Consider the following 13,116-nt stretch of genomic DNA (forward strand, 5'->3'; position numbering starts at 1 on the left):
AGGCAGGCACCCAGGTGGCCACTGCAAATATTTGAGTGGGTCTGTGAATATGCAGGATGGGGACAGAAAGGTCACATCACTTCTGTCCATCACTCACCTTTAGGACCTTGATTTGGGTGGGGTCAGTGGACCTGATATAGAAGCTCTTCAGGTAGGGCTCGAACATACCCTGGCACAAGAAAGGCAGCCGGAAGTTCCACCACAGCCCTCTCTTCCAGGGCTACCCCTACTTCTGACCTGGGGCCCAGCGTTCTCTCTGCCACGTCACTCTCCTCCATTCCTCAGCTTCCCCCTCCTAAATCTGAGGCCGTATTTCTTCACGGAGCTTCCCTTCCATTGTGGCCCTCAGGTCCATGAGGTAGGGCTTGCCTTTGGAGCCCCCCTCTGCCACATAGCACCCTCAAGGCACTCCCCCAGTCTGCCTTTCCCCAGAGCCACCCCTGAAACTGGGAGGGCAGGCCTTGGTCCCTGGCTCACCCGGCGCTTGATAGACATGGTGGCCACGTTCTGGAGCACCACGTACTGCACCTCACTGCAGAGAGGACAACCAGAGGTTATACGGGCTCCATGGGCAAGGGGCAGCCGGTGGGGTTAAGAAAAGCTGACCAAGTAGTTGGGAGGAGAGGCCTGGTGTGGCCAAGGCACCAGCGGCAGGAGGGCTGGGCCAGAGTAAGTGGGTGGGCAGGCGGGATGATGGGCCCAGGACCCAGGAGGAGAGGGGCGGGGCCAGGCAGGGTGGGGGCGGGGCGGGCACACACCTGTGGCTGCGCAGCAAGCGCACTAGGGCCTTGGCGATGACGCCCACCTCGGCCTTGGGCGCCAGGTGGAAGTAGAGCTGCGCCACCGCCATGACCACCGCGGCGCTGCGGCTCTGCAACAGTGGCTTCGTGTTGCGCAGCAGCAGCCGGTGGTCCGGGTCCATGACATAGGGCTTCCTGGCCGGCAGTGCGGCGGTGGCCGCTTCCTCCGACCCAGGGCCCTTGGCCTCATCCTCTTCCGAGCCGTAGAAAGCTTTCTCAGGGTTCTCCTCCAGTAGCGACTCCTGTTGGGCAGACAGTGGGGCAGCGGCGCCTCCTCCCGCGGCCCCCCACCCACCCTACAGGCGGGGTCCCGGGCTGGAGGGCAGGGCCGGGGCCCCGCCCAGCGCGCTCACGTTCTGGGTCGGGCTCAGGAACTGCGTGCGCGCGTAGCGGGTGAGCATGCTGATGATGACCACCTGGCCCCACTCCTCCACATCGATGAGCAGGTTACAGAGCTTCCGGTAGTTCTTGTGAATCAGGTCGATGCGCTCCGGGCACACCTCCTCGAAGGCCATCACCACGCTGCCCGCCACTAGCTGGGGAAGGGGCAGAGGCAAGCGAGGGTCAAGTGGGAGGGCTGAAGGGCCTCTGTCGGGCACCGTCCCACCACCCATCCTGTGTACCCCTCTACGCACGGTGGTCTTGTCGGCCAGAAGCTTCTCAATAACCTCTATCAGCTGGTCCTTCTGGTCTGAATCCAAACTGAGGAAGAAAGTTGTTGAGAAGGCCTGGCCCCTCGTCATCTCCCCCCTCCCCAGGATCCGCCCAAGCTGTGCTACCTCCCTCACCCCAAGAGGTGTGAGCCACCACCTCCATGGTCCTCCTTCTGTCAGTTCCCAAAGTTGTCTCTTAAACCACGTGAAGAGTAAAAAAAAAGCAAGGCAGCCTACAAGATGTGCGACAGGCCAGGGTGGGCTGGGGACTTGGGACTCACTCCCCTGAGAAGGGCAGGGCAGGGGCGCACCTGTAGAGTTTAGGGATGGCGTGGGCAGCTGTTTTCCGCACGTAGGGGGACATGTCTGAGGCGGCTTCTTTGATGGCCAGCATCATGATGGGCACTATGATGGGCACACGGATGCTGGAGAGGACGCGGAGGGCACTGGCTCGAATCAGCTGGTTGGGGTCCTAAGGGCAGAGGTGGAGGCAGAGCCACACCTATGGAACTCTGTCCCTATCTGCCACCAGCTCTTGTGTCCCTGCCTCCTGTCCTGACCCTGGAAGATGGGCCAGTGTTGGGTGCCTGGGGGCACTGCTTGATGGCACAGACTCTTGGCCCTGGCTGCAGAAATCTGACACCTGACCAGGTGTAGCAACAGGCTACTTCACTTTCAGGAAGAGTGGGAAACTTTCAGAACAGGTAATGTTTCTGAAACACCCTCTGTTCCTTAGTTACTTTGTGTTTAGGCCAGAGGCAACTACCAGCAAACTCAAGTTGGTCTCCCTTCCCAAGAGCTCGTCTGTACATTCCTCACCCTAAATTTTCTCTCCCACACTGCTGTTCTTCTTTTTCTCCCAGAGTGTTTAAAAGAGAATAATGTGTGGGCCACTCCTCTTTGCTCCTACAGCTGCCTACACCTGACAAGGACCTCAGACAGCATGTTGCAGTCATGGGTTGGCAACAGGGGCAGCTGTGAATGACAGACAGCTCATCCAGGAGGATGAGGGACACTCAAAGATAGGTGCTACCCTGATTTTCTAAAATGGAGAAAGAGAAGATCCATAAAATTAGATGAAAATTATGATATGCCTTGTCAAAATTCTGGTACTGAGTTTTAAACAGATGTTGTAAAAGTACTTCTTTAAAAACCAGGAGTCTGGCCTGACCTGTGGTGGCGCAGTGGATAAAGCCTCGACTTGGAATTCTGAGGTCGCCGATTCAAAACCCTGGTTTCCCTGGTCAAGGCACATGTGGGAGTTGATGCTTCCTGCTCCTCCCCCCTTTCTCTCTCTCTCTCTCTCTCTCTCTCTCTCTCCCCTCTCTAAAATGAATAAATAAAATCTAAAAAAAAAAAAAATTAAAAAAAAAAACCAAAAAACAAAAAAACAAACAAAAAAAAAACCAGGAGTCTGTATTTTCTTAGAGTCAAATCATATCACATTCACCACTAATACCTATTTTCTTTTTTTTCTTTCTTTCTTTTTCCAAGTGAGAGGAGGAGAGATAGACTCCCGCATGTGCCCTAACTGGGATCCACCTGGCAACCCCCATCTGGGGCTGATGCTCACTACCTAGTCATTTCTAGCACCTGAGGCAGAGGCCCCACAGAGCCATCATCAGCACCCAGGCCCTATGGGCACAAACCAGTTGAGTCATGGCTGCGGGAGAGGAAGAGAGAGAAAGAGAGAAGGGGGTGAGGGTTGGAGAAACAGATGGTCCCCTCTCCTGTGTCAAAAGATTACTTGCCAATCTGAGATAGATGCCTTGGTTTTGATTTTTAAAAATAACCTAGCACAGTGTGTGACAGCGACAGCGAGACCCAAGTCCTTGATAAGTGAGTGAATGAATTAATTAATTAATTAATTAATATGCAAGTGCCCGGCTTTGCACCCCATCAAAGAAGTAGGCCACCAGCCCTCCTGCCGGCCGCAGCAGGTTGAACTGGGCAGGATTTGGATGATCCGTTTTCAGTCTGCTTAGCAACCGACAGAATCAGTGGGATGTGAAAAGATGTGCTGGGCCTTTCCGAGTCCCTCACACAGGAACTTGAGCCAAATGTATGGAGAGACTAGGGGGGTTAATGATTGGGACATGGAGAGAGAGCAGAATGGCAGTGATACCCTCTACTAACCAGAGAAGCACTCAGTGGAGACAATCGTGAATGAATTTCAGATACAAAACAAAAGGTGAGAACATTCAGTTTAAATACTGTGGGGCATTCCGCCTCCACTCTAGTCTGAAGGGCATGACTGTCCCACGCCCCCTCCCTTAGTTGATTTCAGTTCCCACCTGCCTCAGAGAGCATTTCCCCACAGTGGGTGCGATCCAGTTCCTTAAAGATGGCTGGTTAGCATATACTGGGCTTCTGAAACAAGGCTAAACAGAGCAAGGAATTTGTTCCAGCTCTAGAGAAATAATTGGCTGTGCTGAACTTACAGAAAATGTTAGGTCGTGTGTTAAGTCCTCTGCACTCACCTTTGAATCCAACCTCTATGTCTGATACAGCCCCCCCTCCCCCAGTCTTCCTGTGCGGCCAACCTTGTTGTTTTCCTCTCAATGGGGCTCATTTGTTTTCAGTAAACCTTTTTTGTCTTCCTTACCCAGTTCTAGGTGAAAAGAGTCCAAAGTCATTGTTCTCTGCAGACATCTAGGCGAGGTGAGCCTGCCTGTGCCAAGGCTCTGACACCCACAGGTAAGGAACCAGGTCAGCAGCTCCCCGCACACAATTGTCTAAAAGAGCATGACGTCTGTCTGCAGGGCTGTGGGCCATAGTTTCTTCACACTAACAGGGGTGAGGGCCAGTGCGGTCCATTGTCAGGGGCTCCAGGGGTTCATATTTGAGACAGCCATTAACGCGGGCTTCTCAGAGAAGAGACACGTTCTTTGGAAACCCACTTCACCTTTCCTCTGACTCTGACCCTCCCAAGCTCAGGAAAAGGCCTCTGGAGCCCAGGCCTGTCCCTGGGCCCACTCCTCTGATAGAGCACCCATGAGGCCTCCTGAGACCACTGACCTTGAGGCCACGCTGGAAGGTGGAGATGGACAGCAGAGCCAGGTCTTGCTGCTCCTCAGCATAGCGTACCAGGTACACGTAGACAAGCTTCTTCACCTGGGGGAAAGCAGGTTTACCAGCAGAGACTGGTGCCCCCACCCCATGAGATGTCACTACCCCAGCCGGCTGCAGTCTGTGGGGACAAATATCTCCAGTGGGGAAGAGCATCCCTAGTGTACCCCCTTTACTCTGATTCACATCTAGCTCAGGGACATGTGGACAGTGTCTCTTACTGGATCGGGGACATTTCTGGGCAGGTCAGGCCTCAGTCGCTGGATGATTCCCTTCCTCCCCTCTGACCAGCTTGAGTTTATTTCTGGTAAAGGTGGGCATGAGAGACCCCTCACTGGGGTGTGCTCACCTCTATGTTCTTACAGGCTACATTCTTCACCACAGCAGGAAACAGGTCTGAGGCGTTTTTTCCCCGGGCGATCATCTAGGACAGTGGTCAGCAAGCTCATTAGTCAACAGAGCCAAATATCAACAGTACAGTGATTGAAATTTCTTTTGAGAGCCAAATTTTTTAAGCTTAAACTATATAGGTAGGTACATTCCTTATCGAGGTAGCGCCCGCACATGGTATTTTGAGGAAGAGCCACACTCAAGGGGCCAAAGAGCTGCATGTGGCTCGCGAGCCTGTTCGCCGACCAGGGGTCTAGGTAAGGAGGTCAAGGTTGGGGGAGGGGAGAAGGCCAGCGCTTAATAGGGGATGATGGTCCACAAGAGATCAAAGTCGGGGGGAGGAGATGGGAGAAGGCCATTACTTAATAGGGGATGGTCAACCAGGGACCAGGGAGAGCTGTTGTTTGACCCACAGCCCCTTCCCCAAGGAAAGCCCCATCCTTCCCCACCTACCGCCACAATCCTCTTCATGGCCTCCAGCTTGAGGGAGTCTTTGTTGGTGTCCAGCATTTCCTTCAGGTCATCATGCCTGGTGGGAGGCACGAGAGGTCAGCTGAGGGCACAGGGTTGGGGTGGGGCTATCAAGTGGGGGATCCAGGAAAAGAAGGTACGAGGGTAGGGAAGGATGAGGCAGGATATCAGAGGGGAAGGAAGTAAAGTACAGGTCAGGAAACAGGTCGGGAGAGACCCGTGGGTCAGACAGTGTTATAGGTTGAATTGTATCCCCCCTCAAAAAATATATGTTGAAGTCCTAACCCCTAGTGCCCCAGAAGGTGACTCTATCTGCAGTTGCAATTAGTTAGGATGAGGTCATACTGGAGTAGGGCAGGTCCCTAATCAAATATGTCCAGTGTCCTTCTAACAAGATGGCCTTGTGGAGAGCCAGAGGTGCAGGAGACCACCATGTGAAGACAGAGGGTTGGAGAGCTCCATCTACAAGTCAAAGAATACCAAAGAATTGCCAGGAAACTATTAGAATCCAGGAAAAGGCAGAGTGGCCCCGACAACACCTTGCTTTTGGACTTCTAGCCTCCTGAACTGCAAGACAATAAATTTCTGTTGTTCTAAGCAGCTCAGTTTGAAATGCTTTGTTACAGCAGCCCTGAGAAACGAACACAGCCAAGGACATGGAGCCAAGAGACAAGAGGAAGGGTTTGTGGTAGGAAAGGCATAGACCCTGCCCAGGAAACGGCCAGTTGGATAGATGTGAAGGACCTGGAGCCTGTGGAAAAGAGGTGGGTATCAAAACAAAGAGCAAGGCATCATTGCCTCACCCTGAGTGTGTTCCCAGGCAGACCCCACAGACTGAGCTGACGCCAATGACCGGACTGGTCCCAGACACTCCAGTCTGTTTGTGATGGCCTCACAACAAAGGCCAGACCTGTCACTCAATATTCAGCAGTCACTCAAAGAAGTTTTAGGCCCTGGCCAATTGGGTCCGTGGTAGAGCATCGGCCTGGCATGTGAATGTCCCAAGTTCGATTCCTGGTCAGGGCACATAGGAGAAGCTATCATCTGCTTCTATACACCTCCCTCTCTGCCTTCTCTTTCTCAATCTCTCTCTTCCTCCTGCAGCCATGGCTTGATTGGTTTGAGGGCACTGGGTGCTGAGGATGGCTCCACCTCAGGTGCTAAAAATAGCTCAGGTGCAAGCATGGCCCTAGACAGGGGTTGCTGGGTGGAACCCAGCCGGGGCACATGTGGGAGTTTGTCTCTCTACCTCTCCTCCTCTTGCTTGGAAAAGAAGAAAAAAAGAAGAATGGGAAATATCAATGAAGTGTGGGTGTGTGTGTCACACACAAAGAGAGAGGGACATATAGGGACAGACAGACAGGAAGGGAAAGAGATGAGAAGCATCAGTTCTTTGTTGCGGCACCTTAGTTCATTGATTGCTTTCTCATATGTGCCTTGACAGGGGGGCTACAGCAGATCAAGTGACCCCTTGCTCAAGCTGGTGAGCCTTGCTCAAACCAGATGAGCCTGTGCTCAAGCCGGCGACTTCAGGGTTTACAAACCTGGATCCTCCGAGTCCCAGTCCGACACTGTATTCACTGCGCCCCTGCCTGGTCAGGCTATCAATGAAGTTTTTAATAAATAACCCCTTGCACTTGGCTGAGAGGTAGACCCCAAGCCAATGCATAGATTTCATGCAATATCCACTGAAATTTCAACAGAGGCATCTTGTCACACTTCGTGAAGTGACAGCAAATTTCATCCGGAAAAAAAGATAGGTAATAACTCCAAAGAATATTTTAAGGAACAGAAGAGAACAATGGAACAATGACAGACAACTCACTCTCCTGGAAGTCAAAACACAAAACAACTTGACAAGAAAAACTATGGTACCAGGTTAATAACAGAAAGCCCAAAGTCACAGGGGTACACTTCATAAACGGATCTAAATAGATATATTAGAAACAACTCACTGGTGGGAGAGAGAACCTCCCCCTCCTCCAAATAAATGCTGTTGAGACAACAGGTATGCAGCAAAGAATTTAACTTATAAACACATCTCACACCAAAATAAATTCCACATTTTTTTAATAGTTAAATTATTCTTAAATATGGAAGAGGAAAGAGAATTTTTTATCTTTTTATTATTTTTTTTGAAGTTGGAAACGGGGAGGCAGTCAGACAGACACCCGCATCCACCCGACCGGGATTCACCCGGCACGCCCACCAGGGGGCGATGCTCTGCCCATCTGGGGCCTCGTCGCTCTGTTGCAACCAGAGCCACTCTAGCACCTGAGGCAGAGGCCACAGAGCCATCCTCAGTGCCCGGGCCAACTTTGCTCCAGTGGAGCCCTGGCTGCGGGAGGTGAAGAGAGAGACAGAGAGGAAGGAGAGGGGGAGGGGTGGAGAAGCAGATGGGCACCTCTCCTGTGTGCCCTGGCCGGGAATCGAACCTGGGACTCCTGCATGCCAGGCCGACACTCTACCACTGAGCCAACCAGCCAGGGCCAATTTTTTATCTTAAAGGTCATAAAATTATCTGTAATAAGATAGCTCGGTTTAATTTTTTAACTTGGTATACAAAAACTAAATTTAAGAAAAAAAATAAGACAACTATATTCATTTGCTACGGATGCCATAACAAATGACCACAGACTGGGAGCTTAAACAACGTAAACTTATTTCCTTTCTTTCTTTTTTTTAAAGATTTTATTCATTAATTTTGAGAGAGAGGAGGGAGAAGAGAGAGGAGAGAGAGGAGAGAGAGAGAGAGAAGCATCAACTCGCTTTAGTTGTTCATTGTTTCTCGTATGTGCCTTGATTGGGCAAGCCCAGGGTTTCGCGAACCAGCAACCTCTGCGTTCTAGGTTGGCACTCTAGCCACTGCGCCACCACAGGTCAGGCATAAACTCATTTTCTTAGAATTTTGGAAGCTAAAAGTCTGAGATCAAGATGTCAGCGGGCTGGTTCCTCCTGAGGCCTCTCTCTTTGGCTTGTAGAAAGCTTCTCCCTGGGTCCTCACATGGTGTTCCCTGTGTCCTAATCTCCTCCTCTTATAAGGACTTTAATCATATAAGATTAGGGCCCGCCCTAATGACCTCATTTTAACTTAATTACCTCCTTTAAAACCCTGTCTCCAAATAGTCACATTATGAGTTACTGGGGGTTAGGGCTTCAACATAGGAATCTGAGGGACACAATTCAACCCATAACAGTCCATAATATATCTCAAAGAAAAATATTTGAGATTGGGTGAATTAAAGTTTAATATTCAAAATAAGTAGAGTACTGATATAAATTTACAGGGCTCATGTCCCGTCCGACCATACTCCGAGGTCCTGGCACTGGTGATGTTCAGAGAAGTGAACAGAGAATTGTGAAAAAACCCATGGGAAGATGTGTCTACCAAGAGCTGAGAGAGTTGTGGGACAACTTGCCAAGACCATTCCAAAATGTGGTAAGCAGCTGTGCATGGGGACCTGCAGGTTCTCTAATCTCCCAGATGACACTCTGATAACCTGCAGCTCTTGACCAGGCCTCAGAACCCAGCCTGGAGAACTAGCAGCTGTGGTAGACATTAAAAAGCAGTGTGTGCAAAGTTAGTCACAGAAGCGAAACACTCGGAATAGAAACTCCAATACCGGGGGTAGCAATATCAGGAAAAGGAACCACGGGATAGCAGTCACAAAGAGGCCAATGTGATTGTTGCTAATGCCGACAAATGAGTAAGTGACGAATGCTAAGAGGAAGAGAAGAACCCGACATCACACACACTCAGGCATCGGACTACATTGTGTAGACATGCGCGAGTGCTTAACAGATAAAAGCAGGGAAGACAGAAGGGTGCTAAAGCAATTTATGTTCCGAGGATCTTAGAAAGTGCCTCTCCTGAAGAGGTTTTTGATGGAAAGAAAAATAGAAAGAGGAGGCCTTCCAGAACAGAGACCTTGCTAGCTGTCAGACGAAGACAGAAGATTCCCAGCTCCAGTCATGCTGACCTAAAACTCTACTACTTGGGGGGGATGCTCCCCAAACCAGAAGATACCTCTCCAGTCCCATGGCCTAGCCAGGTGCAGAAGACCTTGACAGTCTCCCAAACACACTTCCCAGGAGGGCTGAGCTCAGGACACCAGAGGTATAGACAGAGGTACAGACCATTCAGTCAGGCCCGGGCAGCACTGAGGAGCTGTGTACCCCTTTCTCCAATACACAACCACAACCCACTGTGCCCTCAGGGTCTTCCACAGACGCCCCACAGTCAGCTCACACCCCAGACACCTGCAGACCCCAACCCTCCCACCAAATGCCAGCACCACCTACATGTACTACAGGTACTCCTGTATGTCCCCAGATACATCTACACCCCCCAGACACACACACAGTCCATGCAGACACCCCCACACACCCAGTACCCCCACAGAAACTCAGAGTCATGGGCACGTAGACCACACAGGCACTTTCCATAGAAACATGCCCTCCACACATAAAACCCCCACACCTAGAGATACATACACACACACACACACACACACACACACACACCTCACCTCCACAAACCCACACATACATCCCTATAGACACATACCTACCACAGGACCTCTCCATGCTCCCCCCACACCCTCATATGGATCCCACACAGATACACACCCACTACACAAGCAAATACTTTTTTGACAGGATTTAGTCACTCCAGGCTCATTCACCAAAATGGCCACCAGCCTTCTATTTAAAATTCATTTAAAAAAAATTTTATTTTAGAAAGAGAGGAAGGGTGGGGCGGAGGAGAGACAGATACATTGACCTGTTCCTGTACATGCCCTGACCAGGGGCGGAACTGGGAACCTCTGCTCTTTGGGATGAAGCTCTAACCAACCGAGCCATCCAGCCAGGGCCTCCTATTTGAGATTCCTGATGAGATATTTAGGTTTCTAAGACCAAATACATCCATCCTCAGGGATCCTGTGCCCTCCTCTGAGGGGTCAGGTGGGTGTCCTTGCCTGTCACCCTGGGAGTAGGGATGTTAGTGGTCTCTTAACTCTGGGTGTTCCCTAAAGAAGTTCCTCACACCCAGGTGTGCTCACCACACCCACAGATGCCACAGGCACTTGTCAAATGCATACACCCCAGGGCCCGCACTGGGCCACCCATACCACTGCCATCCACCAGCCTGGCACACACATTCCAGGCCCCTGAAGGCCCCAGGACCTGGGCCAAGGAGAACTGAGGGCCGGTAGGGGAGGAAGCACTGGTGCATGGCAGACAATACAGGCAGGGTTGTCAGATGCCCACTGACACAGACAGCAGCTCCCTTCCGGCATGAGACCACCTGGAACCCCTCATCCTCACTCCCACCAGCTTATGCTCCCCAGAGGGAGAAAGGAAAGATACATAGCAACCCCGAGGCCATGAAACATTACTCTCGGCAGTCAGATCCCCTTACATCTGACCTGAGCCCACACCTGGTCCGAGGGACTCACTGGGGATGGGCTGGGGCCAACCAGGGGGTAAACATGGCACTGGAGGCCAGCCCTGCTCATCTCCACCACCACCGCCACCACCACCACACGTTCCAATCACAAGCCAGGAGGAGCTGGCCAAACTCTACCTGAGCTCTGTCCTGTAGCTACACCTCACCTAGAGCCCATTCTGGCCAGAGTCGGAGGGAAGAGGTCAGTGTGGGACCTCCACCCTCAAACACTTTACGATCCTCCTCCCCTCAGAGTTCTGGGAGTTCTGCTCATCATTCATACTCTCAGTCCCCATACTATTCCCCCAGGGGGCACACCTGGCCCCTGAATGCCAGCCCAGACCTCCTCCTCCTGAGGTGGTGGGACTCAGAGTCTGGCCTGAGTGGCAGCCGCCCATCCCTGGCCTTCCCAGCGGTCTGGGTTGGGGGATCCCTGGGGTTTCTTTATACCGTAGCGGCTGGCTCTGACTCTGGCCTTGGCCAGGCTCTGGGCAAGGTCCTTCCAGGGATTCTTCTGGGGTTGTGTCTTCCTCTGGGGCCTGCAGACCCCGAAGCTCGTCAGGCTGCAGGGCCTGGTACCAGGCTGTGGGCCCGCCCTCGGAGGCCAGAACAGGGCTGGCAGCCTCCTGATCAGCCCCATCGGATCCTCTGGCCCCTGGCCTCACCACCGCCCCCGGGAGCTGCAGGAATCGCTGCATTGGGCACCGGGTCCTGCTCTGGGATGGGACCGAGCTGGCCAGGGAGCTGGGGATGCCTGCCTGTCACTGTCACCCAAATGCCTGCCCCTGAAACTCAGAAACCAGACACTGGCAGGGAGAGAGGCTCTGGTTTCCTCCTCACAGCTGGGACAGGGACTTGGGAGGGGAGGAGACTGGGCACTAAGCCAACCTCAATCTCTGAGCAGACTAGGGAGCCAGGGGAGGTGCCCTCCTCACCTCCACTCATCCACAACTGGACCTCTGCCTCCCAGAACTGCTCTTCAGAAACCCTGTACACCAGTGGTCCCCAACCCCCGGGCCGTGGACGGGTACCGGTGCATGGGCCATTTGGTACCAGTCCGCAGAGAAAGAATAAATAACTTACATTATTTCCGTTTTATTTATATTTAAGTCTGAACGATGTTTTATTTTTTTTAAATGACCAGATTCCCTCTGTTACATCCATCTAAGACTCATTCTTGATGCTTGTCTCGGTCACATGATACATTTATCCCTCCCACCCTAAAGGCCGGTCCATGAAAAATATTTCCTGACATTAAACCAGTCTGTGGCCCAAAAAATGTTGGGACCACTGCTGTACACTTCTTACTCTGACCTTAACCCTCTTGCCTCTTACCTCACCTTCCTCCCTACCTGGCCTAGCCCCCCCCCCCCACCCCACCCCACACACACACACCTAGGTCATCCCTCTAACTGCTCACTCACATCCTGAGCCCTCTGGTCCTCATAGCCCCTACCCTGCCAGTAGGGGTTGACTTTATTCGCTATATTTCTAATCCCCTCAACCCTCCACAAGTCCCCATCCTGGGCCTTGCCTTAGATTAAATCCCTTGCAGCTCCCAAATATTTCTGCTCTCCTCCCCTCCCTCTGGGCAGAGCTGTTCCTTCTCAAAACCAGAGCAATCCTCCCACTCAGCTCTGTAAGTCCCAACGCCCCACTGCCCATCACTCAGGGGTCTGTGCTTCCTTCCATTCCCTTCAGACTCTCCCACTCTATTGTTCAATTTTCTCTGGGTCCTCCTAGCCCAGTGGTCGGCAAGCTCATTAGTCAACAGAGCCAAATATCAACAGTACAACGATTGATATTTCTTTTGAGAGCCAAATTTTTTAAACTTAAACTATATAGCTAGGTACATTGTTATTAACTTAATTAGGGTACCCTAAGCTGGCCATCGTGCCCACGTGTGGTATTTTGTGAAAGAGCCACACCCATGGGGCCAAAGAGCCGCAGTTTGCCAACCACTATCCTAGCCTAAAAACCAAACAAAAATAAAAAACAGATGAACCTCCTTGAACCTGTGTTCTTCTCCAGCAACACTTTCCCTCTTTTCCCTTCACAGCCCAACTTCTTGAAAGCAAAATTCCCACTCACTGTGTTTTATCACTTTTTGTGGCTTTAGATGCTGATTGGAATTTAGGGCTGAGAGGTGATGATGTCTACAACTTACATAATTCAGCCAAAAATATGTATGACTAGATGGTTAGATAAAGCAAATATGGCACAATGCCAACAACGGTTGAATCTAGGTGAAGTGTGGACATATTATTGTATTACTCATTCAACT

The 13,116-nt window shown here is 51.6% G+C and overlaps 1 protein-coding gene across 4 annotated transcripts in view; it reads right to left on the reverse strand.

Annotated features, from left to right (window-relative positions):
* Positions 1–13,116, reverse strand: part of AP3B2 (adaptor related protein complex 3 subunit beta 2) — a 44,006-nt gene that overhangs the window by 16,237 nt on the left and 14,653 nt on the right. For 3 of the 4 annotated variants that reach the window (XM_066355764.1, XM_066355763.1, XM_066355762.1), the window contains exons 6-14: positions 5,366–5,441; positions 4,872–4,946; positions 4,472–4,567; positions 1,765–1,925; positions 1,436–1,502; positions 1,154–1,336; positions 759–1,042; positions 478–532; positions 98–169 (exon numbers count right to left, since the gene is read on the reverse strand). In XM_066355764.1, the coding sequence (XP_066211861.1) occupies positions 98–169; positions 478–532; positions 759–1,042; positions 1,154–1,336; positions 1,436–1,502; positions 1,765–1,925; positions 4,472–4,567; positions 4,872–4,946; positions 5,366–5,441 (1,069 nt within the window). Of the gene's footprint in view, positions 1–97; positions 170–477; positions 533–758; positions 1,043–1,153; positions 1,337–1,435; positions 1,503–1,764; positions 1,926–4,471; positions 4,568–4,871; positions 4,947–5,365; positions 5,442–11,282; positions 11,546–13,116 lie in introns of those variants that run through there. The other variant, XM_066355765.1, reaches the window with a different exon arrangement.

This window comes from Saccopteryx leptura, chromosome 13 (assembly GCF_036850995.1).
Source record: "Saccopteryx leptura isolate mSacLep1 chromosome 13, mSacLep1_pri_phased_curated, whole genome shotgun sequence".
Lineage (NCBI taxonomy): Eukaryota > Metazoa > Chordata > Mammalia > Chiroptera > Emballonuridae > Saccopteryx > Saccopteryx leptura.